General features: G+C 53.0%; 1 protein-coding gene and 1 long non-coding RNA gene across 13 annotated transcripts in view; one reads left to right on the top strand and one right to left on the bottom strand.

Moving 5' to 3' along the window:
- KDM2B (lysine demethylase 2B) overlaps nucleotides 1–26152 on the bottom strand; it is a 153436-nt gene that overhangs the window by 5641 nt on the left and 121643 nt on the right. For 9 of the 12 annotated variants that reach the window (XM_045041766.1, XM_045041763.1, XM_045041759.1 and 6 more), the window contains 10 exons: nucleotides 13586–13810; nucleotides 8045–8188; nucleotides 6554–6640; nucleotides 6121–6390; nucleotides 5803–5916; nucleotides 5103–5141; nucleotides 4311–4990; nucleotides 3441–3604; nucleotides 3194–3355; nucleotides 2302–2520 (listed from right to left, as the gene is read on the bottom strand). In XM_045041766.1, the coding sequence (XP_044897701.1) occupies nucleotides 2302–2520; nucleotides 3194–3355; nucleotides 3441–3604; nucleotides 4311–4990; nucleotides 5103–5141; nucleotides 5803–5916; nucleotides 6121–6390; nucleotides 6554–6640; nucleotides 8045–8188; nucleotides 13586–13810 (2104 nt within the window). The remainder of the gene's footprint in view (nucleotides 1–2301; nucleotides 2521–3193; nucleotides 3356–3440; nucleotides 3605–4310; nucleotides 4991–5102; nucleotides 5142–5802; nucleotides 5917–6120; nucleotides 6391–6553; nucleotides 6641–8044; nucleotides 8189–13585; nucleotides 13811–26152) is intronic. The other 3 variants (XM_045041760.1, XM_045041762.1, XM_045041765.1) reach the window with 1 other exon arrangement.
- LOC123381231 lies at nucleotides 24404–25294 on the top strand. Its single transcript, XR_006587999.1, has 2 exons — nucleotides 24404–24718; nucleotides 24883–25294. It is a non-coding gene; the product is annotated as an uncharacterized LOC123381231 (long non-coding RNA).

Raw genomic sequence — 26152 nt, 5'->3', positions numbered from 1 at the left:
TGTGGTGGATGAAAACAGATTCAAAGCAAGACTCAACAATTACAGAAAACTAGAAACAAACTAAAACTTTTGATTAGAGAAAATATTCACTGAAGGAAGAAGAATCAAATGGTTTTGGATTTGGACTCTGAATGCAGAGAAGGAAGCGCCCACTTTCTGAAACATCACAGTTGCCAGATCCAGCTATCAGTTCAATGTGAGGGATAATAAAACCATTTTCGGACGTACCAAGTCTAGATGTCCTCCGTGAAATCAGAGAGACAAGAAGAAACATGGGGTCAAGGAAAATAGGGACCCTACACAAGACAGAGACCAAGAAAATTTCTAGGCTGGCAGCAGGTAGAAGTCTAGGAGGAGAAAACAGACAGGAAGGGAGTCCAGGAGAAAGGGCTCCCACCAAACACTGGTCAGGGCCCGGGGTGCCTGGGGGGCTCAGCCAGTTAAGTGACTTTGGCTCCAGTCATGATCTCGAGTTTCCTGAGTTCGAGCCCCACGAGTCAGCACAGAGCCTGCTTTGGGTCCTCTACCTTTCTCTCCCTACTCCTCCCCTGCCCGCACGCTCTCTCAAAAATAGACATTAAAAAACAAAAACCAAAAACCCACAACTGGCTGGGGCCACAGAGAGGAGTTTGTGTGTGAGGGAAGAACGGTATTCAGGTCTGTTGTAGGGTCTGCTTAGAGACTAGGCAAACAAAAAAAGACGCAATTATTAACTCTAGGAAAAAGAAAATTTATACAAGGGAAATGTACTCATAATGCACTATTTAGTTCAACAGTGGACGATACTTATGCGGCCACAGAAAGAGACTTAACCACGAATCGGAAAGATAAGGGGAGAGACGATGTAAGAGCAGCAATCCTGTGTTCTACACAGCAAGCCAGTAAGTACAGAATGCCTGAGTGGAAAAAAAAATCAAGGTGTGCAAGTACAGAGACAGACACTGGGAGAAAGAATTTAAGGTGGTTGCCTGGCCGGGCGGGGGCGGGGGGGGGTGGTGAGCACCCAAATAAGTAATCTAGAGGAACACGCAGCCTAATAATGAAAGCTCGACAACTGTGACTTGACTTTGTCTCTAGACCATATGCTTCACGTTCATAGGTCCTGAAACAGGTCAACTGTCCTCTTTGTTGTGCCAGACTTTTTACCATTAACTAGTTATCCTGATGGCAAGGGAAAACTTTTTAAAAAGCAATGAACCTAAAAGAGACTGGGTCTCAAAGTTTGCCTTCCCGTCCGGCATGGCTCTGAACAGGAACTCGAGACACCTCTATGTACTGAGGCCAAGGGGTGAGCTTCGTGGAAAAACACAGAAGCGCGTTTGCACGCGACGGCACTGCAGGGGAATCTCCGCTCCACACGCAGGGCAACCGACAGTAAACAGTCGCTGTAACACCAAGGCGCACCCAGGCCCTCGTCCGCAGGACAGCCCCGGCATCCGTGTAAGACCTCGAGTGGAGCCTGGAGTCGGGATGGTCAGCCCTGCCTGGCTCTCTCCTCTCTGCCAACACGGGGGCGGGACGGCCCTTGCCGCGACTCCCCGAGGAGGAGCAGGGATGGCTTCCTCGGTACAGAACTCTCTCGTACCACCAACTCCCCCATTCCTCCTCAAATGTGGCACAGCTGACAGGAAGCTGTTGAGCTACTAAGCGTGAGGTGAAGGTGGCCTTTATTAGTTGTTAATTTCTGGAGAAAAAAGCATTTTTTGAGGGTTTGTGTAAATCTTACATCCACAGCCTGACCCATTACTGTCAGTCACCCCCAGGGCCTTAAAACCCGACTCCGGCCCCACGGGCGAGTAGAGGGAGCGCGGGCTCTGCAGACACAGGACCGCAGCAACACCAGCTGTACGGCTTCCTTCTCTCCGACGGGCCCCTTGCTAGCAGGGTCACATAAGCGAGGACACATAACCCCAGCAGACGCTGAGCTACCTCAGGGATCAAAGCCTGCCTGGCCTCACAGCCCGCGGCTCCCCTGCTCTCCTCTCCGCTTCGGGAGCCGGCTTGTGGGCACCACCGGGGAGCAGTTCCTCCAGCCCGTATTGCGGGTCAGGAACCACTGGCGCGTGCTCTCGCTGCCACCAGCACTAATCTTTTGGCAGCAATCATTACCAATCCAGTGATAACTCCTGTGCTCAAGGTTTCTCCACCAGCCCAGGCTGTCTGTCTTGTTTTCAGGTACGTCCCAGCCCTGACCCTGTGACCCTGTAACAGCAGGCACACGGCGGATTTCCCCACAAAGGTGAAATTTCCAGCCTGTCCCCCAGGGTCCCAGGCAGAGCCTGCTGGGTGCCTCTGACTGACCTGATAGGTTGATTTCGGTTAAGGAGTCTCGGGTGGTGGTGCCCACAGCGGTGAGCAGGTTGATGGACTGGTCGGTAACATGGTTACAGTAACTGAGGTGGAGCTTGGACAGCAGGGGCATGTGGCGTATGATGAGCCGCAGGGAGGCATCTGTGATGTCCAGGCCTGCTAGACGCAGTTCCACAATGTTCCGGAGCTTGCTCCGATTGTCCATCTGACCTGAGGGGGCAGGAAGGAGAGAGGCGGCATGTCAACCTGACCGGGGAAATGTGGTCACAATGACCTAACACTCTAGAGGGCCTACTGGCCACATGTCACACTTCAGCTTCACTTAGCCATTGTTTCCCCAAACTGGTTCCCACGTTTAAAAATATAAGGGTTCCACATCAACTCTCCCACTTCTAGATTCCTGAAAAATCAGAACGTCTAGAAACACACCCCACATTCTACCCAGCAGTCCTCAGCCAACTAGAGCAGAGACTGCACAGCATCTCTGATCACCAGGGTTTCCTCATTTGAGCTACAGGCAGGGAGCAATGACCCTCACAACCCAAGCCAGGAAGGTTCCATCTTGTGAGCTCATCTCCAACTACACTGACCCCCGTGCTCACGGAGGCTTGAAGCCAACGAAGGACAAATTAACAGAGAAGTAGCCAGATGCATGCAAAGCCCCCACAGTGAAGTCCTGGGTGCGCAAAGAAGCCTCTGCTCTCAGTGGTCCCTTCTCTGCCTGAAGCTGAGTGAGAACATAACAGCATCCTCCGGAAAGGGCTGGGACCAGAGAAGGCTTGAGAACCCGTGCACCGGGTGGGGCCTGTAGTGAAAACCAGATCCAACGGCAGAGCCTGGTCAGACTGCCTCTGCATCGACCCCCTTGGGCCCGGCCACTCACCTGGCCTGTTATCTGTGGGCGGGGACAGGAGATCCCGCATCTGGGCATCCTTTAGTCCTTCCACCCACTGGACATCCAGGGTCCGGAGCAAAGGACAGCTGGAGCTACAGAGAGCTGAGACGGCGATCCACGAGCAGCCCGACAGCACCAAGTCTCGGAGCCCTGGGGGACAGGGGAGGGCTGGCAGGTCAGGCGATGCACCCAGCCCCCACCACTGCACCTCCAGGGTCCCTGGCCCAGTGCTCACCAGGCAACCGGTTGATGAGCCAGCTCAGCTGTTTCTTGGAGATATTGGTCCAGCTGAGGTCCAGGGAGACAGGCTGCCGCCGGATGATGCCACTCAGCATCAGGGGCGTGATGGACTTGCAGTGGTTCAGATCGATGCGGGTCCATAACCGCTTATCGCAGCACCTGGGGGCCAGGTCCAGCAGAGGGGGTGTCATCAGACTTGAAGCTGGCCCCCTGCACTGCCGTGGCAGCTCACCCCACTGCCACGTTCGGAGGAGGGGGAGCTCCTTAACTCCGCCCTCTGGATCCTTCTCCGTTTCACTCCTGTCCTGCCCACACCTGGGCACCTTTCCTCTGATGGCCCCAGGCCCCCATGGAAGGTGCCAGTACCTGCTCTTCATTAAGTATTTACTGAGGCCTCTACCACACCCCCTACACACCACTTCTCACAAGAATGCTCCAGGCAGACACCGTATCATGCCCTTTTACAGATAAAGGTAAGTCACCTGGCAAAGGCCAGAGAGCTAGGAAACATCGAAGCTGAAATTAAGATCAGTAACTGGAACACTTGCTTTTAACCTGGACTACCTCTTTAAGGACAAGGACTCCACCTGGTCCCCAGTTCATCTTCCAAGGGCCGAATCAAGCAATCAAATAGGGTTCACCTCTTCTGACAAGACCAGCGTGACCAGATTGCTGTAGCCACCTGGAACTCTTTGAGAAGAAGAATTAAGCTGGACTGAGCTTAGAAGGAAGGAAAGACGACCATGAGTGACTTGTGGAGACACATACCACGCATGTGCCATTCCTGGTCTAGTCTAAGCCTTAGCCTGGAGCCCAACACGGTGCCGGTCCCTGGCCGCCTCCCCATCCAAGCTCGGCCCCTCACCAGCGGTTCCAGGTCCTGCAGACCCGCATGCAGACACACAAGTCTTGGTGGCTGAGGTAGCTGAAGACGGCCATCCACACCTCCCTGTGCATGACGTGGGCCGCCCCATCGTCCAGGGGCAGTGAGTCAGGCGGGGGGCTGATGGGGGGCGGCCGGATCACATGTCGCTCCATCTGGATGCACTTGGGCGGGGACACGGAGGGAGGGGGCCGGGAGATGACACGGGGTGGGCTCCGCAGGCCGGGCCCCAGCTGGTGCCGCAACTCCCGGGGGGGGCCGGTGAGCCCCTTGCTGAAACGGTGGGGGCGCTCGCAGAGGCCCAGGGGCCGCTTGGGCTCCTCGCTCTCGCTCTCGGGCTCTGACTTGATGGGCTGGTGGTTCTCGTTGGCCAGGCTGTTCTCGGTCTTCTGGATCTCTTGGTTCAGCTCCTTGCTCAGCTCCTTGCTCAGCTCCTTGGTGGGAAGCCGCCTTTTCCGGCGCATCTTCACCTTCTTCTTCTCCTCAGGGCCCTCTGCCCCCTCGGTGCTGGGCCCAGCGGTAGGGGAGCTTGAACGGGAGTGGTCGCTTTCCCGGGCGGTGGGGGGCGCCTCGGGCAGGTCATCCTCTGGCTCCTGCTTGAAGCGCCGGAGAGGCTTGTTGGCAAGGGCCATCCGGTCCTCGGCGTTCTTCCAGGACCGCCGCTGAGGGAGGAGGGGGGAGCGAGGGCAGCTCAGCCCCTCGGCTCGGGGCTGCCTCCCCACCCTCCCACAGCGACCCAATGACCCAGGAGCAGGCGTGGGGGGGAGACGGTACCTTTTTCCTGAAAAGCTTATCTTCTTTGCCAGGTTTTAGCTGTCACAGGAAAGAAAGCATGCAGAGCTTGCTCCCAGGGTTCGTGGGATTCGGTCCCCTCTACACTCTGCCCCACCACAAGTCCACAGTCTCTGGAGTAGGGGCTGGAGGGCCACCTTTCCCACAAATCCCATCTCCTCCACTGAGGCTGAAACACGGTGGTCCCTGCCTGCTGCTTTTAGACGTTGGAAGGGGAGAAGTGTGGTCCAACTGTTCCCACCCAACTGACCTCCCACCCTCGGCCAGACCCTGAGGTGCGCACTCGCCCACTGAGGTTGGACTTGGCTGTGGGAGCCGGTCCTGGAGGCGGGGCCTGCAGGGTTCCCAGCGGAGCCTTAATGGCTGGAGCTGGGAAACGACAACCAGGCGCCACCTCGTGGCCGAAGCGGGAAGAGCCGCTGGGCGAAGCGGGGCTGCCAGGATCCTCCGAGGTTTCCAGATCCACAGGGCTTCCCCGCGGCAGCTTCAGCTTCTCAGGCCCCACGCCAGAACCACCAGCCAGTGATCCGGGACTGGGGCCCGGGAAGCTGCGGCGCACAGATGCCTCGGAGCGGCTGCGGCAATGGGCTGGAAGACCGCAGGGGCGGGGAGGGGGGGGCGGGGGCAGCCCGGGGCTCGCAAGTCCCCAGGGCCTCAGGAGGGCGGGGCGACGTGGGAGCACCTGCTGCTGGAAGTAAGTGAGACTGGATCTCCACCAGGGGTTGAGGCTGCTGCCTAGAGGGGGCCTCGGCGAGAGGTGAGAGGAGGAACCGGGGGACGTTTGAAGCGTCGAGGCCTAAAGGGGTGGGAAGAGGAGTGACTCGCTGGTTTTCCCCTCCTTTCTTTTGGGCCGGGCTCTCGGGACTTATGTGACCTGCTCAGGGCAGCCAGAGGCCAGGACCCCGAGTTCTCCCCGCTGCCCGTCCCCGCCCCCGCCTGTGCGCCCTGCACCCGGGACCGGCCAGGCCACCCCTCGCTGCCCGCTCCTCCCGCTCCGTACTCGCTTGCGTCCACTCAGCTCTTGGGGCTTCTCGTATTTCCGCTTCCTCCTCAGGTGCACGTCGTCTGACTTTCGGCGCAGGATGCCATCCGGGGGCACCTTCTTGGGGTGCTCATCTGACCTGCGCCGAGGCGCCTCCTCACACTCACTCCTCCGCTTGGCAGGCTCCTGCCCTTCCTTGTTGTCCCGGTTCATCTTCTGCTCCTTGAGCAGGGAGCCGGGCAGGTTGGAGGCATACTTAAAGCCAGGGCCACGCTTTTGCTTGTAGGCCAAAAAGAGAGAAGGAACAAACAAACTGTATATCTTTGGACTTGCCCCCCTCCGGGAACCCGCGGCACCCCGCTGGCCCACAGCGCACCGACAGGCCGCATCTGACAAGGCCAAGGTCTGCCCCTCCCGGGCTGACCCCTGGGACTTGGAGCCCGGCACTCACTTTCCCGGTCTTGCCAGCGTGGTTACACTTTGGACACTCCCAGCAGTTTGGAAGCTCATCGTTGACCACGCCCTCTGACTCCTTAATCTGCGAAGGGCACACGCCAGTCAGCAAGCAGGGAGGGGGCAGAATATGCCACACCTGCCAGGAACACCAACAGCCCCCTCCCAGATGTCACTTCTAGCCCATCCTTGACCAAGACAAAACAAAGGTGGTTAAGACAGGTGGCTCTGGATTCAGGCCAGGGGTCAAATCCTAACTTTGCCTCTTACTAGCTCAGTGATCCCGGGCAAATCACTCCATCTCTGTGGGCCAGTGCCCTCCATCATGGAATGGAATGTACCTGTCTCACCACTGTTCTGCAACAATTCAGTAAGTTAACCTAGGGGAAGCAATGGGCCCAGGGCCTGTTCAGTCATTTAGTAGCACTGGGTGCTAGGTGTGAGCAACACAGAGGTGCTGTCCCTGCCCTTGAGGAGCTTCTGATCTGGGAGACAGAAGTAACCAGGCAACTAAAACATCAAGTCTGACTTCCAAAGCCAGGGAGCAATCACAGTGCCCCTTCAGACTGTGAGGTGTGTGCAGGAGGATGAGCCTTGCAACAAGCCCCCACTACTGCCACCAAAGAAAAGAGACATTTCAGAGCTGAGGTAGTATTCGGGGCAAGCCCACCTCAATCTTTCTAAAACACACACACAGGGGCACCTAAGCGGCTCAGTCAGTTAAGCGTCCGACTTTTAATTTCGGCTCAGGTCATGATCTCCTGGTTGTGAGATTGAGCCCCACGTCCAGCTCTGTGCGGAGTGGGAAGCTTGCTTGGGATTCTCCCTCTCTCTCTCCCCTCCCCCCTTGCTCACATTCTCTCTTTCTCAAAATAAATAAACATTAAAAAACACACACACAGATACACTGAGGCTGACACCTGGGCTGAGAGGGCTGACAACATTCTCTGGGGACAAGCCCAGAGCAGTCTCCTGCTTGCAGAGGTAGAACCTGTTGCCTGAGACAGGCAGGCACAGCACAGTGGTCCCCACAAGAAGGCAGCCCTGCCCTGGACACACCAAGGGAGCAGGTTCTCAGCACAAAGGGACACTGGTGCAACCACCTGTCGTCACAGGGTCCGCCCTCCCAGGCCCAGGCTTTGTTCTCCCAGAAGCCCGGAGCCAGGATTCCAGCGAGCAGCACAACCACCCAGTCTCTCCCTCTGGTCTCAGTGCAAGACTCTGGGAACTCTCTCTGGTTTTGTCTTAGTGGGGAGTGGGGGGTGGGGGGTAGGGGGGGGTATGTGTTCATTCCCTCAAAGCCACAGGTGGGAGGTCTGAGCTACTGCAGACCCTTCTTGCCCTCGGCTTGTTATCTGACACTCAGAACCCCCCCAGACTCAGAGGTCCTCTGGGGAAGGAAGCTCACTGTCCCCCAGCATCAGCACCACCAGAGGTGCTCAATGGGGGTGCCGAGCAGCACAGCCAGACCCCCCCCGGGACTGCTCACCTTAAGGCATCCGGGGTGGATGATTTCGTTGCAGATAGAGCACTCCATTAGCATGAGGTTAAACTTTCCTTCTTCCTCTTCCACTGTGTCTTCTTTCCCTGCCTCGCCACACACCAGGCACACGGCGGTGTGGGGCAGCACTGGCTGAAGAGCCGGAGAGAGCACAGCGAAGTCAGCAGGGGCCAGAACCGTGGGGAGCAGGTCCAAGGCCAGGAGGCAGCAGAGAACTGGCTCAGCCACTGCCTGTCATTCATTCATTGATTCGTTCGTTCGTTCAAATACTCATCAGGCTACTATCTCTTTGTGCCAGATACTAAATGCTGGGAATGGCACTGGACAAGACAAATAAATATCTCTGCCATCCTGAGCTTACATTTTCATGGAGGGGGGCAGACAAAGAAAACCAACAGGATATGCTGTGACAAGGGACACGGAGAAACATACAGCAAGGAGGGCCAGATGAGGGGTGGAAGGGGCTCATTTGGAACATGGAGGTCAGGGACAGCGTCCCATGCGAGTCAAGACCCGAAGGAGGAGGTGGGGTGTGAACTGAGCCCAAGCCTGTGGGGGACTGAGGCTGTGCACCACCAGCGGCCATCAAAGCACGTCCAAGGACTCCAGGGTCCCCACAACCTTTACAGGGAGGTCCGCAGGGTCAAAACTATCTTCAGGGTAACACTAAGATGCTATCTGCCTTTTTCAACTATGCTGACATTTGCACTGGTAAGGGACATTGCCGGTCCTCGTCGGGGCAGTACTGAGTTTGTCCCTGCCACACGCTTATTACAAAGACCACCGGCTTCACTGAAGAAGGTCTTTGATGAAGCAGTAAAAAATTACTAATTTTATGAAATCTTTGACCCTTGAAAACATAACCTTTTAATATTCTGTACGACAAAATAGGAAGTGTGCATCAGGTGCCCCTGCTGCATACCAAAGGACGATGGTTATCTAAAGGAAAAGCACTCGTGACTAAGTTGTGACCTGACTTGGTCATTTTCTGCATAGAACATCATTCTACTTGACAGAGCAACTGAATTTAAAAAAAAAAAAAAAAGTATTGGCAAGTTTCTCAAAGATGAAATGAGCCGGTCACGTCCACAAAAACAAACTTACAGCATCCGTTGCAGATGATAAAATTCAAACTTTAAAAACAAAAATTAGAATTTTGGAAAACCTACACTAGCCACCATGAACTGGGCAGCTTCCTAATCACACTTAAAGACTCTTCAGAGAAGACTGGCGGCGGGTCAACAAATGTGTGGGGTTTTTTGTTGTTGTTGTTGTTTTTACATAGTATAACACTGTTTGCCCCTATTTGGAAAATCTGTATAACTCAGTGAGCCAGTTTTTCCAAATGACCCCACGTGTGATGTTGTAACATCATGCATGAGCAAATGAGCTTTTCCGGGGGCAAGGAAAGACTAATGAATTTTAATGTAACAGCATGACAAGTTCATTGATACAGTTTCAGATTCCACAATGCAACTAACCTTTAAGAAACTGCCACCTGTTGCGTTCTGGTGGAGTACCAGAGATTTCCACCCCTACTGGGAAGACTGCTAAAATACTCCTCCCCTTTCCAACTAGGGATCTGTACCAGGCCACATTTTCCTCACATAGTTGCTCCAAAACAATGTATTGCGACAGAATGAAGACAGACATATATATGAAAATGCAAATCTTGTCTAATGAACCAAACATAAAAGAAAAGATTTACACAAACATAAAACAACGCCATCCTTCCTATTAATCACTTTTGTTTTGGAAAACGTAGCTAGGTCTCATAAAAATGTCATTTGTGTTAACATGTAGTGGGTTTGTTCTTTTTATTTTTTATTTAAAGTTTTATTTATTTAAGTAATCTCTACACTCAACATGGGGCTCAAACTCATGACCATGGGATCGAGAGTAGCACACTCTTCCAACTGAGCCAGCCAGGTGCCCCAAGTTTGTTCTTTTTAAATGAATTCCAAGTATTTTTAAAACTTCTCCATTTTAATTTTGAATAATAATAAATAACCCACATAAATAAAGCTTTTGCGGTGGGGGGGGGGGGCTCATAATTTTTTAGAGGGTACAGAATTCCCAAAACCACAACGTTTGAGAACTGATGTGCTAAACCATAAACCCTTTGCAGACAGAGTCGAGCCACTTACACTCTCCCCCCTTTACACACCCACCCTCCCTGTACCTGGGATCCAGATGAAGCACACAGTCAATTTTTATCACACTGAATTAACAGAGCTTCAAAAAGGCGATACAGGCTCCACTACTAAGTGAAAAGTCTATAAAATGGCACAAACATTTGAGTTCAAATAAATAGAACACTGAAGGCGAAAGAGCCATCATGTGTTCAACAAATACTTAATAAACATCTGCTGAAGCCTGAAGCAAGCAACCAAGAGGGGAACAGTGATGAGGAAGGCAGCTGCTCCCCCGAGCTGTTTGGGAAGATGAAGACAGAACATGCTGAAATCCTAGGAAGACATGGGAAAGTCATGTGCAAGTGCTATGGGAGCAGCAAGAGGCTGGTTTCCGGAGGACTCCCAGGACCGAGAATGTGGGCTCCTGCAGGCGCAGAGAAGTGAGGAGCAGGAAAAGGAAAAGGGACCACCAACCCACGCGAAAGAGGACAGAGAAGCAAGAGCCAGACGCGCTCAGCCACTGGGAGCAGGCCAGGCCACCGGGGGCAGGGGAGTGCGGAGAGCCCAAAGCTGGGGTGCCGGGTGAGGAGCACCTGGTGGCCAGAAGACGGTCTGTGATGGGATGGGCGAGGGTAGGGGACTGAGTCTGAAACTGGCAGGCAGAACCACAGGCGAAGCTACCGCAGAGACTGACAAGGGGAACCCAGGCCCGAGCCAGCAGGGAGATGGTGCTGGACGGTGCGAAGGGATGGAGCCTCACAGGGAGGAGAGAGACAGCAGCACATCAAGAAAGAAGAGCCTGGAAAGGGAGGAGAGGTGGCCTGCGTGTGTCAGAGGCGGGTAAACCATGGCAGGAAGAGCCCCAGCAACGTGGAAAAGTTGGAAGAAGAGTAAAGAGGACCCTAACGGTCAGGCCAAGACGACACTTGCTATTAGTTCCGAAAGCCACATCAGGTTGGAGACACACACACAAAATTGAGGTTTCCTTCAACCAACACTCACAGTGGCAGGCACCATGACTGCAAAGCATAGGTAACATCAGAGACAGGTCCCATGACTGGCCCTGGGACACAGGGCAGGGACGGGGGAGGGCTGAAGAGGAAGAGACAGTGCTGGATCACTGCCAACATGCCGTGTTTAGGGGACACTATTCTCAAAATCGTAAATCCTGACAGCATGCGATGGGTCACATGGACCCTCACTCCAGAAAAATGTACCTAGAGGTAGGCACACAGACAAAAACCTGTATTTAATTTCAAGGGGACTCCCGACATTCCTGAAATCCACGGAAATGACCTGGGTAGAGGTAACAATTAAAAACACAAGTAACCCAACAACAACTGCACAGCAAAAGGAAAAACAACCAACAGAGTGAAAAGGCAACCCACGAATGTATGTGATGATGAGTTAGTATCTAGGGCACATGAAGAACTCCAATTCAACAACAAAAACACAGACAATCCAATTTAAAAATGGCCAAAGGACTTAAACAAACATTTCTCCAAAGAAGCTACGGCCAACAAAATATGAAAAGATGCTCAACGTCACCAATCATCAGGGAAATGCAGATCAAAACCACCACGAAGTACCACCTCACTTCCATCCAGGCAACTGCTTATCAAAACAACAGTAAATCTCAAGTGCTGGCGAGGATGTGGAGAACATGGAACCCTTGTACACCATTGGTGGGAATGTACGATGGAGCAGCCTCTACGGAAAACAGCATGGCGGTCCCTGAAACCAATAAAAGTAGAGCTACCGTATGATCCAGCAATCCTACTTCCAGGTATATACCCAAGGGAATTCAAAACAGGATCTCAGAGAGGTACTGGACGCCCCCACGGTGCCCAAGAGCCAAGAGATGCAGAAGCAACTTAAACGTCCATCAACAGAGGAACAGATAAAGGAAACACAGCACATACAAATGATGGAATACTATTCAGTCTTTAAAAAGAAGGAAATCCTGGGGTGCCTGTCTGGCTCAGTTGGTAGAGCATGCGACTCTTGATCTCGGGGTTGTGAGTTCAAGCCTCAGGTTGGGCACAGAATTTATGAAAGAAAGAAAAGAAAGAAAAGAAAGAAAAGAAAGGGAAGAAAGAAAAGAAAGGGAAGAAAGAAAGAAAGAAAGATCGATCCTGACCCATGCCACTACGTAGATGAACCTTGAGAACACGATGTTCAGTGAAATGAGCCAGTCGCGGAAGGAGAAATACCATTTATATGAGGGATCTAAAGCAGACACACTTAGACAGTAGAAAGATGGTTGCCAGGGGCTGGGGGAGGGGAAATGGAGTTGTTGGATGGATATAGGGTTTCCATTTGGCAAGATGAAAAGGTTCTAGAGATCAGCTTGCACAACGAGTATGTAGGTATTATGACTATACTGGACACTTAAAAACGGTTAAGATGGTAAATTCTGTTCTGTGTTTTTGACCATAAGAAAGAAAACAAAAAATAAAAACAAAACACTAAACTAAAACAAAAACAAAAACGCAGGCAGTACGTGTGGAGGGAGAAGGGGAAGGAGTCCCTGGGCTCAGAGGGGCAGCAGCAGCCGGAGAGAAAGGTGCACCCAATGCCAGGCTGGGCCTTCAGAGCAGCTCTCCCAGGAATCCTGTCCCTCCTGCTGAGCCTGCTTTCCCACAGGAGCAGAGAGATCACCGTTCCCACAGGGAGGACCCCGAGGACCTGGGAGCAGCACCCTGCAGAAGGTGGGGTGTGTGCTGTAGGGATCCAGGGACAGACCCCCAGACCATGTTTTGCCAGGGTCTGTGCCATTGGCCCGCCCTGGAGCAAGGCTGGGGCGGGTGAGGTAGTGTGGAGGGGCCGGCCAGGCTCTGCAGCAGCCCGGCTCCTGGGCACCATAAATCAGCCGTCTTTATCTGGGGCAGTCCCCTCAGGCAGGGCACTGACCTTCCACCTGGACCTCTGACTTTGAAGGCAGGACAGGAAGGAAGGGAGGGCCCAGAACCGTCATGAACTGGACCATAAATGTTGGCAATGGGGTCACAGACAGGACAGGCTGACATCTTTAATGGCAGACACTTCAAAGTACTCGGTCATCTAGGGAAGGAAGCAGTTCTAAGGCCATCAGCCTGTGAAGAAAAAGGGGCCCAGCAAGGTAAGTCTGCCCCCAAGTCCTGCGATGTGGAATCTGAAACGGCACTGGTCAGAGCCCCCTTTCTTCCCACAAGGGAGCCCCTCCTAGGGGTTTCTGCAGCTGCAACATTCTCTTTTAAGGGAGAAAAGAGGCAGACCAACAAGCAGAAGAACAAGCCAGGAAGGTGGGGTCTGGATTCAGAGGAGGGCCAGGGCCACCACCTCTGTTCTGCTCTGGGGGTGTGGGGAGAGGCCCCCAGGGGCCTCCCCGCGTGGCCGCAGCCGCCGCACTCACCGCGATGCACTGCCGCATGATACAGCTCTGCTTCATCCGCCCGGGGCCCCCGAACTTCTTCATGTCCTTGCAGAAGTGACACTCTCCGCACTCGGTCCGCAGGCAGGCCTCGCACTTGCGGCATCGCGTCCGGCGCCGGCGAGCTCCCGCCGTCGTCCGGTTGGCGGCCAACTTCACGGCGGAGGCCGGGCCCAGCTTCCCCTTGGGCCGACCTACCGCCCGGTTCTGCGGGAGAGCACACAGGGCCGGTGAGATGGGCCGCAGGGCCTCTGAAGCTGATGTGTTCAGGTCCCAACCCCAGGACCTCAGGCTCCGACCTTATTTAGAAACAGGGCCTGTATAGAGGCGATCCAATTAAAATAAGGTCATTAGGGTGGGCCCTAATCCAGTACAACTGGCATCCTTATGAAAGGGGAAGTCTGGACACAGGCACAGAGGGAACACATGTGGAGACACAGGAAGATGGCCATGTGACTGGAGTAATGGGTCTATAAGCCAAGGAAGTCCGCGGCCACCAAAGGCTCCACCAAAAGTTGGAATAGACAAGGCAGGATCCTCCCTTAGAGCCTTCAGAGCAAGCATGGTCCTGTTAACACCTTGATTTGAGACTTCTGACCTTCAGAACTGAGAGAGAGTAAGTTTCTGTTAAGTGTCCCAGTTTTGGGTAGTTTATTATGGCAGCCCCTGAAAGTAAAAAGAGGACACCCTGCCTCTGAGAGCATGTCCTGGCTCAAGACCCTTCTGGGCCCCCATGCCTCGGCAGAGGCCCCTGCCCGCCTCAGGCCAGGTCCCACTACTTGTGCTTCCCGAGAGAGGCCGTACACGGCCACACGGGAGGCCTCTGTCCCCTCTGCCAGGAACACAGACTCCCTTCCCCACTCCGCTTGGCTAATGCCTACTCTTCTGCAGGCCCCAGTTTACAACTGCTTTCTTCTGGCAGCCTCCCTGTCCTGTGTTCAGGGCGCCTTCCCCCATGAGGCAGACTCAGGAAAGCGGTTATCAAAAGTCTTGTCACCACTGTCCTTTCACAAGATGGCCTGGCACACCAGATGTGCTCAATAAACCAAACAAACCCAGGTGGAATAAGACAGTAACCCTAAGGAACCCCGACTTCAAGATCTTCTCTAAATGGGCTCCAAATGCTTCTTTCCCTGTGACTCAGAGGAAGAACAGAAGGGAAATGAACAGAAAGCAGTGCAAAAATGTGAAAGAGTGAACCAGCCAGCCACAGGTCCTGTTCAGGGGTCCTTATATCCCAGCCAGCAGTCTCAGAGCCTCTTGCAAACCAGGATCTGTGCTGGAGTTCCTGGGCCAACCGCTGGAGGACAGAGTCTGCTGAAGGGCCCTGTGCACCTGGGACTAAAAGTGGGAGGGACCAGGATGTAGCCTGCATTGTCTGAAGCACATTTCCAAGTAGCAGGAGAGTTTGCTGAAAAATGGTTCATCTGTCAGGGAGACACTCCTTACCCCAAACCATCGGATCGAATTGGCCTCAAATGCTTAACGCCCTTTGCAGCCAATTAATCTCCAGTCCAGTCCCAGCCTTTTAATTTCACTCACTTGCCACACCCGGATCCCTAAGAAAATTAGCTCCTCTAGTCAGTTCTGGGGGCCCAGAAGTGTGGTTACTATGTATCACAACAGTGCAAAGGGTCCTCCTTCCAGGGACCACCTTCCCCCAAGACCACAGGGGCTATCCAGAAACAGCCACATCAGAAGGAAACACCGTCCACCTTTCATCCGTCTCTTCTCCAGTGCAGTGGTCCCTGCGCAGAATGAAGATCTCACACACGCACCCCACTTCAGTACTGACACCTAAGTGGACCCTTCCCTCCAATTCATCTTCCTAGCAGCCTGCAACATTCAAGGGAACTGCAAAGCTGTCTGACGGCTGAGGTGCTCACCTTGGAAGTGCTGCTCCCCTGATCTTTATCCCCCACAGCTTGCCCTGAGCTCCAAAGGGGAAAAGGGAGACACCAGACCTGGCTCTGGTGGCCCATTGGTCCTCATCAACCCCATCCTGACCCTGCCGCTGCCACAGAGCCACTCCACGCTCACTCGGTCACGGCCACCCTGAGCTGTGAGGTGGCCCGGACAGCGGCGCTGTCACCAGGGAGACCCACAGATGGGCCTGTCACCACCAGCTGCCTCGGGGAAGGGGCTGCTCCCACACAAGCTACTCTGCCTTCCCCTAGCGAAGGTCTCGTGGCCCCCTCCCACCAGTCCTTACACTGCACCCCAATGAGGTCTCGAGTGCCCCTTGTCACACACAGGAGAAGCTTGGCAGCCCTAACACCAGAAGAGGGATAAATCGGCCCACACGTCATACATGGACATTCATGTCAGGTATTGCTGCCAGATGAGTAGTAAAGGGAAAAAAAAAAAAAAAAAAAAAAAGATGAGTTTTCAGAGGCTTTGGAGATGAGAATGGTACATAAGGAGCCACGGACCTGAACACTGAGCAGCTGACCAGAGAGCAGCAAGTGTGCCAGGCAGAAGCAGCCGATGACAAGGACGGTGACAGGAGTGATGGTGGATATTTGCCGAACGCTTGCTACTGTGATCATCTTTTTGCGTATGATATTACCTTATTTTTCCAATAATGACCCTATGAGAGATGCCATTTCTCAGATGAGGGGACTGGAGAGGGAGGATAAGTGGCTTGCCCAAGGTGACAGAGCCAGTAGAGGATGAGCACACACCCAGACTGTGCTCTGAGCACTACGAATTACAGCACAGGGGCAGGCACAGCAGGGCGGGAGTCCACTGGAGGTGAGCACACACCCTTGGAAGAGGCCCCTGGTTAGTGCCTTCACGCCCATAGTAGGACAGGTGCCAAAAGAAAGTACACAGAAGCACATTCACTGCCAGAGAAGTGGAAACCAGGAAGGTTTCTCCCTCCCGTCACAGCCAATGCGACTAAGATTCTACCCCTATAAAGAGCACATGTCCTCTAAGTGACTCAGTCCTCAAACCCTGGCAATGAGGCAGACAGTGCCGAGCCTCAAGTCAGGTACAGATGTGAGGGCAGTGCACACAGTCCAACCTCCAAGGACAAACCAGAGGGGAAGGGCTCAAACTCTGACTCCCACAGCAGGAGATTCTAAGGACTAGCCGCTTTGGTGAAGGACTGAAAACATTCCCGGGGTCCAAACACGGTTCTCTTCTTCCACTCAGGAGCGTCAGGTATAAATAGCTGCTGGGCACCTCTGTCCTTACTGGCCATGGGGACAGTGTCCCTCTGAAGTCAAAAGTTAGGCCAATCCAGCCAGGGTCACAGAGCTCATAAGTGACTGTGAAACAAGTCTACCTTCCAGTGCTTTCCAAAGTACGTTCCTCTCCAGAGAGGCACTTTTCCAACCCATGAAAAAAACCCAAATTCGTCAGGATCCCAATGGCAGCTGAGACATCCCGGAAAATGACAGGGTAAACGAGAGACGATGTCCTGGGAGAAGAGGTGTGAGGAGGCTCTGTTTCTGAAGACCTTGACTCAGGCCCTCTCTAGCCAGCTGCCAAGTCAAGCTAGAAAAGCTGCTGCCACCTACAGCCTCATGGCCAGTTTCTGCGGGCAGTGGACACCAGCTGGCGTGTCAGGAGTCAGCTGAGCAACACTTGAAACGCAGGCACCTAAGAAAGATCACCCAGAAAATCAACAGGTGAAAAAGACAGTGGAGGGTCTCTATTAAGGAAGGTAAACAAGTCAAAGCCCTGTCATTCTCTCTGGCATGAAACTTCTGTCCTAATCTCTTCTGCGTGATACCTAAAGGTTCAAAACTCAGGGTGCCTGGGTGGCTCAGTCAGGTAAGTGTCCGACTTTGACTCAGGTCGTGAACTTGCGGTTTGTGAGTTCAAGCCCCACGTCTGGCTCTGCTGACAGCTCACAGACTGGAACCTGCTTCAGATTCTGTGTCTCCCTCACTCTCTGCCCCTCCCCCGCCTTGTACGCTGTCTCTCTCAAAACTAAATTTAAAAACACTTAAAAGTTCAAAACCAATTCTAAATTCCACTCTATCCTACCTTTGCCTCTATTTGTTCAAGTAACCCAGAATGCATCTTTGTTAATTTCAGCATGAACTATTCTCAGCAAAATGGAGTGATGGTATCCACTGACTTTCACTTTACAAACTGGCCTCCTCAACCCCAAGGCCACTTGTTGATTTTATCAGCCCAGCTCCACCTGTTAAGGACATCTAGAGTCCATAACTGTCCCCCACACAAAACATAGTATTCTGACACCTCTTCTCCATCAGTCACTCCTAAGCATTTTCCTTAACAGCAATAGTATTTTGGTAGTTCTTTCATTCATTTGTTCATTCATTCCACAAATATTAACAGTGCATCCTATCCATCAGATCCTCTTCTCCTGAATATTCTTGGGCAGAACCTCTTCAATCCCTCATGTCTAAAATACTGGGATTGGGGCGCCTGGGTGGCGCAGTCGGTTAAGCGTCCGACTTCAGCCAGGTCACGATCTCGCGGTCCGTGAGTTCGAGCCCCGCGTCGGGCTCTGGGCTGATGGCTCAGAGCCTGGAGCCTGTTTCTGATTCTGCATCTCCCTCTCTCTCTGCCCCTCCCCCGTTCATGCTCTGTATCTCTCTGTCCCAAAAATAAATAAACGTTGAAAAAAAAAATTTTTTTTTAAATAAAATACTGGGATTAAAATTACTTGGATTAACCTAAATTAATGAAAAGACATCCCATGTTCATGGATTGAGAGACTTAATATTGTCATGATGGCAATACTCCCCAAAGTGATCTATAAATTCTATGCAATCCCTGTGAAAGTCCCAGCTGTTTTTTGGTTTTTTTTTTTTTTGCAGAAATCAACAAGCTGACCTTAAAATTCATGTGGAAATGCCAGGGACCTGGAAAGGCCAAAACAATCTTGAAAATGAAGAGCAAAGTTGGAGGATAAATACTTCTTGATTTCAATACTTACTACAAAGCTCCAGTAAACAAGACTATGTGATGCTGGCATAAGGACAGACATATTGATCAACGGAATCGAGAATCCAGAAATAAACCCTCAGAATATTTACAACAAAATGAATTTTGAGACCACGTGATTTTCGGCAAGTGTGTCAAAATGATTTAGTCGGGGAAGAGAATAGTCTTTTCAACACATGATGCAGGGACATGCAAAAACAATTAAGTTGATCCCCTACCTCACACTATTTGTAAAATATTACCTCAAATTACCTCTTACCTAAATGTAAGAGCTAAAACTATAAAACTCTTAGAAGAAAACAAAAGGGTAAGCCTTCATGACCCTGGATTAGGCAATGATTTCTTGGATAGGACACCAAAAGCAGAGGCAACAAAAGAAAAGAGATGGACTAAACTTCAAAACTGAAAAATTTTTGTGCTCAAAAGGGGCACAATCAGGTGAAAAAGCCCAGAGAGTGGGAGAACACATTGCAAATAATACATTTGGTAAGGGACTAGTATCTAAAATATATAAAGAACTCTAATGACTCAACAATAAAAAGACAAACATCCCAATTTTAAAATGGACAAAGGATTTAGGGGCGCCTGGGTGGCTCAGTCGGTTGAGCATCTGACTTCAGGTCAAAATCTTGCGGTTGACAAGTTCCAGCCCCACATCGGGCTCTGTGCTGACAGCTCAGAACTTGGAGCCTGCTTCAGATTCTGTGTCTCCCTCTCTCTCTGCCTCTCCCCCACTCATGCTCTGTCTCTCTCTGTCTCAAAAACAAAGATAAACATTAAAAAAAAATTTTAAAATTAAAAAGTGGACAAAGGATTTAAATAGGTATATTTTCAAAAACATACATACAAATGGGGAACAAGCACATGGAAAGATGCTTAACATTACTAGCCAACAAGAGTATGTAATCTGCACTGGAGACTCATTCATTAATGAGTCACAGGTTCACCCACCTGCCTACTCAAGTGTTTTCTGGCTGAGAATTCTGTACCAGATTCAATGGTAGGTGCTGGGAATACAGAGATGAATAAGATGCATCCCATACTCTCAAAGGCATTAGAGTCTAGGGTGAGAAAAACAAACAACCACGTAAATGCAATGCGATGTGATGGTGATGATAATGATATTACAAGTAACGCTGTCTGAAGGAATCATTCCTTTCAATATTCTCATCAGTAACCTATGAGACAGGAATTATGATCTCCATTCAGGAGGAAACTGAAAGAAAAAAAAAAGTGAGGAAACCGAGGCATAGCAGAGTTAAGTCATCTACCTAATGTCATACTGCCAATGAATGAGAAGCTGAGATGTGAGCGTCAGCAGTGACTCTAAAGCATGGCCCCTGGCATGCTGACCCAGAAGAAATGCCTCATCTCACTGGGAAGGGATATTGGGAAAAGGGTCACAGACAGAGGAGGTGGTGACTAAGGTGGGTCTTGAGGGAGAACAAGCCGCATCTTCAGGCCGAGGGTAGGGGTGGGGGTAGGGAGCAGATATTCTAGGCAGAAAGAAGAGTAATAAGATAGAGACGTGAAGTGACATGACATGTTCAATAGCCTGACACAACTACTTGAGATGTCAGAAGCCCAACCTTGTAGGGCCTCATAGGACACAGAAATACGGTGTCCCCTGTAAGAGCAGTGAAAGGACTTTACACTCAGGAGCAACATGCACAAGTGTGAGGAGTGCCTTTCTGGACAGTGAGCAAGATGACAGGCGGGGAGAGGAGTTGAGAAGGGTGCGACGACAGCAGTCCAGGCTGAAGACGATGAAGGCATGAGCAGAAGCCACAGAAGCGTTGACAGGGAGGGGATGATTCAGGACATGTTTTAGAAGCAGACCTGGTTTTAGAAGACCCCGGAGGCTGCCTGAACATGGGGCATACAAGCAGGAAGAGCCCTGGAAAGCTCTGAGGTTTATAGCTTGAGCAACAGCAGAACAAGGGGCCTAGGAGAGGAAGGAAAGATCAGCGACTCCACCGTGGACACACAGAATCTGAGGAGCCACAGGACATTCAAGGAAGCTGGCCGGCAGCGGGAGGGACCAGAGTGGATCCACAGCCGGGAGTCAGCATCACATACTGTTAAACTAGTTAAGTCCACGAGGCTGCCCAGGGAGGACGGGCGGAGTGAAAAGAGGGTCCTGGACACTACCTCCAAGACTACGGACATTCAAGGGCCAGTGAGAAAGACCAGCCCGCGGAGGAACGGCCGGAAAGGCAGGCAAAGCAGCAGGCGGTTGGGTCATCCCTGAGCCTGGGAAGAGTTTCAAGAAGGGACGACTGTCCAGAGGAGTCAGTGAGAAAAACAGTGAAATAAATGTGGCTGTGTGGTTTTACAGTGAAGACCGTTGTATATTTCCCAGCAAGCTACCCCCAACAGCAGCACACTGACACTCAGCCCCACGAGGGGTAGTGATGCCCCCCCCCCCACATCTGTCATGCTAATGCTGTATTCTACTGCATAACACAGATTCACCTCAACATATGTCTGTTCCCAAATCTTCATGCATAATGGACATCCCAGGAAAAGCTGGATGTTAGCAGCAGTGTGGGGCCCCTTAACACACACCTGTAGACTCCAGGGAGGGCTTTGGTTTGTTTATATACTGAGGATAAGGAGCAAGAGAATAAAAACACGAGAGCTACCGGAAACCCAGGGGATGCGAGGACCTCTGGAGAATCTGAGGAAAGCTAAGGACCTTTTCCCAGAAAAATGCACACAAAGTCACAAACCTTTGATATTATTTCAGAAAGGTTCAGGGACCCCTGTCCTAAAATTTCATAAGAAGCTACAATGAGTAATACAGTAGTTATGGCTGCATAAACTTCTGAGAGATTTTCCTCTTCATAATTTTCTATTATTTTTACTTTTTTAAAACAACAATCACTTTTAGTTTAAGAAAAGGAACAAAGCTATTTTCACTTCAGGGGTTAAAAAAAAAAGATGGAACACATATTCTCATTAACAGCCCTTTTTGGGGGGGCATCTCCTCAAACTGAACACAGCTAAAGAATTTTCTGACACATTCTGCACTGGAGAAGCAAATCAAGTCCAGGGGAGAAGGCCCAGCCAAGAGTGAGCACTGGCAAAGAGCAGGCAAGGGGTCTCCTCCTGCCCACCATCACCACCTCGCCCCCACCCCACACTGGGAGCGGGGGGGGGGGGGGAACCCAGGCTGCTGGGGGAAGCCACAGGGCAGACACACCTAAGGAAGCCTGATGCCGCCCAGGACCGGACACCAGCCTCAGGTGGGCACTAGAGATGGGCACGGACTTTTAAAGTGGAACAGGCAAAATTCTGATGCGGGGTGGGTGTGGGAGGGGCCAGGTGCAGCTGCTGGGGGTAACTGGGCAAGAGCAATTCCCGACAGGGCCTCCGCCAGTCTCTTCGCGAGTGTACCTGCGTGCCCACTCCTCCCTGGAGGACACTTTACAGAAGAGTGGGGTCTAGAGCCCAGAGACTCACTCTCCGGTGGAAAGACGCAAATGCTTTCGAGATCCGTCGAGGAAGCCACTGTTCTCAGGCCCAAGAAATCCTGAGGCTGAGAAAGGCTGAAAAACCTAGTGACGAAGGGCTAGAGGAGGCCAACAGCAGGGAGTTACAGCCTGGAGCTTCCACAGGCGTGCGGTCCTTCACGGACAATCTTCTTCTCTGCCGGGAATATGGGAAAACCCTGCTGCCCACTGACCTGGCTTAGGGGTCAGCTCAATACACCTGAGTGAAACAGACCGCCTTAAAGTGAAGCTCAAGAACTTCTGTTGCTGACAGCTCCAGAAGGGCCACACAGGGCTGACTATCCTCAGGAGGGGGAAAGCAGTCTGGCTACCGGGAGCACAGGTCCTCTCCTGAAGGCAGGCTCTCTCAGGAGTGGCAGACCTGAAAACCGTGGTTTTTAGCCCAGAGACACATGAAATCTTGTTTCATACCTTGTCAAAGATTGCATCTACCATAGGCCACAGGGTGTGGCCAAATTAAAAAACCAAAACAAAAGCAAGTAACAGGAACCTCAATCCAGAAACACCAAAGCACAGTCCAGGCCGGCTACCAGTGTCTTCTTGTGAATAAGCAGATGCAGAAAGAGTAACCTGCTGGCAGGAATTAAGCAGACCCAAACTGAACTGAAAAATTTTCAAACCAAGATTTGGTGTGAACCAAGAAGCAAGAAGTGAGAACCATTCGCACACTGTGCTGCTGACTTGATAAAAGTTCCAAGACAAAAACCACTTGGGTTGTCTCTGGGTTAACCCAATGCCTAAGACCAGCGAGATTCAGGAACGTCTCACAAGGTGCATGTGCCTGAAAAATATCCCAGCAAAACTCAGAAAACAGTAAAATGCAACTAAACAATAAGACTTAACTTCGTCTGTTAGATAAAACCACTTAATGATGTGTCTGATACAATTTAAGCGCAGCATATACAGCGCTTCCTCAATCGCCCCCAACGGACGAGAAAGACGTTCCTACATCTCGGCCTGAACATTCCAAAACATCTTTATTCCACTGAGGAAATGCACCCAGGATTATAAATAAGCATCTTATTCACCTGGTCCCATGCCCACATGATAACTTAACCCACCCCATGCTTAATTCCTCGCACAAGTCCACCTAGCCTGTGTCCTGTTTCAAATATTGTGCAGACTGCACTCCGTAAAACCTCAACTTTCTTCCCCCTCTTCCTAAACACGAATGTTCCCGGAGCAAATTCACGCCGTAAACACACCCAGGGCTTTGTTTTATACACAGATTTCTCCCCCCTCGTCCCAAGAGAGGTTGCTTTCCCTTCTAAATCCAACCCAGGCCAAATACTGCCATCTGGGGTCACGGCTTCCTCCGCCCCGCCGTGGCGGAGCGCACTCGCCGGGTTCCGGATTCCCCGCGCCGGCCCGCGGCTCGCACCCCTTCCTGTCTCCGTCTGCCCACGGCGGGCGGCGGGCGCGCGGCGCCCAGACAAAAGCTCCGGCCGTCGGGCCCACGGGCCCCGGGCCGCGGCGTCCTCCAGCCCAGAGGCCGAGGGTCCCGGTGCAACTTTGCAAACAGAAAAGAGGGAGGCGCAGGCGGCCGCAGGTCCGGGTGCGCCCAGGGCGGCCGGCACGCGCGTGGGCCGCGGGCGAGGGCTCGAGGGGAGGGCGAGGCGCGCCCTGGCCGCCAGCGCCGGCGCCCGCAACTTGCCCGCGGGCCGTGGCCCGCGCCCGGCAGGGCCCGCCCGACGGCGAGGCCCACATTGTCCCCGCGGCACTGCCGGCCACCCTCGCGCACAGCCGCTCGCACACGCCCCCTGCCCGGGCCGGCTGCGGGGCCCGCGGCGCCCCGGCGGCCGCCGGCCTGCCGAGCTCCTCCACGCCCCGCTCGGGCCCGGCCCTGGCGGCCCCGCCGGCGGCGGCTGCAAAACTTTCTCCTCATCGCGGCGGCCGCGGCGTCGCTGCCGCCCGGGGCGCGTCAGTCGGTCGGTCGGGAGATCGGCGGGCGGGCGGGCGGCGGGTCCCTCCCTCAGCCCCACCCCGGGCCGCCGACCTGGTCCGGCTCCGATTCATAGTCGTCGTCCTCGGCGCTCACGGACATGGCCATGGCTCATGGTGGGCCCAGGCTCGCGCGCGCTGACATGGCTGGAGCGGCGCCGCCGCCGCCGCCCGCCCGGAGCAGGCTCGGCTCGCCCTGGCTCGGGCTCGGGCTCGGGCTCGGGCTCGGGCGCCTGCTGCCGCGAGGAGGGAGCCGCGCCGCGCGCCTCGCACGCCCGCGCGGGAGGGGGCGGGGAGGGGCCGGCGCGGGGAGGGCCGGGGCGCTCATGCATATGCATGAAGCGAGCCAGGAAGGGGCTGGCCCCCCGGGCCGGCGGGCCAATGGCGCGGCCGCGGCGCTCGGGCCGCACACAAAGGGAGCCCGGCCTGCGGTGACATGGGGGCGGGCCCGCCGAGGGCGGCCCCTCGCGGCCGGCGCGCGGGGACTGGGACTGCGTGGGGGCGTGCCCCGCGGCCCGCCCGGCCCGCGCGCCGCGGGATGCACATGGGTGGCTGCACGCCGCCGCCGCTCTAACAGGAAATGCACGCCCGACCTGGGGTGGGGTCTTTTGTGTGGTCCTGCGGGGCGTCTGGCAGGAGCCCCGGGGCGCACCGGCCACGGGGGGCGGCCCTGCACGCGACGCCAAGCAAGACTCCCTGTGCCCCCGGCAGCGGGCACACAGGCTCCCAGGTTTGCACATGCTTTGGGACCAGGACCTGATGCCCGCGAATACGGGAGTCCCGTACCCGGAGCTTTTAGGCCCACTGGCTTGCATACGGTGTGGGGGCTCAGTTCCCCCGGAAGCGGACAGTTGGGTTGGGCAGGTACCCTGACGCTGCCCTCTCTGCTCTCAGGTTTGCCTTTCCAGATCAAGAGGGAGTCCACGTGAAACGTACTGTGGTGCAGGCGGGAGTTCCCACAGAGATGCCGGAGTTGGACGCTCCCAGAGAGAACGCCCTGAATGCACTCTGCCCCGAGTTGGGCGCCCCACCGTCTTGGACAGAAACCCTCCTTACAGTGGTACCCTGGAGGTGATATGCCCTGGAAGCGATCTCAGAAGGGGCAGGGCACTTGCAGGCCAGAACCCAGTTCTCCTATGAGATTGGCAGTGTCTGAGCCTGGCCCAGAAGGAATGGGTTCTAAATTCTTAAACTGTAAAGAATTTAAACTGTAACTCTTAATGCTTAATCCAAAAGCAGCCCAGTCCTGCAGAAAATTGTTACTGGAAATCCAGATTGAGATTCATTAAAAAAATTAAAAAATGTCTATGGGACACTTTCCTCCCCCTGCCCTTATTCCGAAGAGGAGCTCTGACCATTAGCTAGAGCAATCAATACTGTTTGTTATAAGCATCAAAACCACAGTTAAACTCAAGACAAGGCGCAGATGACTTAGCTGGGCAGCTGGCATACTTATCGTCTAACTAGGAATGTCCAATATGACGCTAAACATGCATACCTGTGTGTGCTCAGTTTCTTCATCTGTAAAATGGAAAGGTATGCCCAACCCAGGGATGAGCAACCTTCTGCAGAGATCAAAGGCTTTCCCAAGAAAAAGCTTATTAGCTGTGAAATCTCGTAATCAACTCTGCAGTGCTGTCCAACTGTTATTCATGCCCAGGCCACTGGCCATGAAATCCACTGTGAGAACAGAAGGGACCCACAGGCAGGTCACGGCCTGGGCTTTCAAGGAAGGCAGAATGTATGTGGCAGAGACCTTGTAAGTAAAACTCAGGAGCTTCCAGCAGGGAGTCAGCAGGAGGGGGTAAGCAGGAATGTCAGTTTTACTGAGTGGATTCTGAAGTCTGTAGGAAATTTATACACCCACTGACACTATGGGGGAAAAATCCCAACAGACTTGCTCTTTACTGAAACATATTTATTCTGCGTTTCCTTCCTGCCTCCTTCCTTATAGTTTCTTTATAGTTTCCACAAGCCACTCAAGGTTAGCAAAAACAAAATGCAAAAGAATATCCCCCTCCTCTACCTTACTCCATCCCCAAAGATCTCAGCTTTTAAAAATCTACAGTGATGGACCTAAGTCTGTATCTGACGACCTCTTAGGGGCCATTCTACCCATTAGGAAGCCCCTTAAAATAAAGGGGAGGGGCTGATAATATGCTAA

The sequence above is a fragment of the Felis catus genome, chromosome D3 (assembly GCF_018350175.1).
Source record: "Felis catus isolate Fca126 chromosome D3, F.catus_Fca126_mat1.0, whole genome shotgun sequence".
NCBI lineage: Eukaryota > Metazoa > Chordata > Mammalia > Carnivora > Felidae > Felis > Felis catus.
This window is presented reverse-complemented; position numbering and strand designations above follow the sequence as displayed.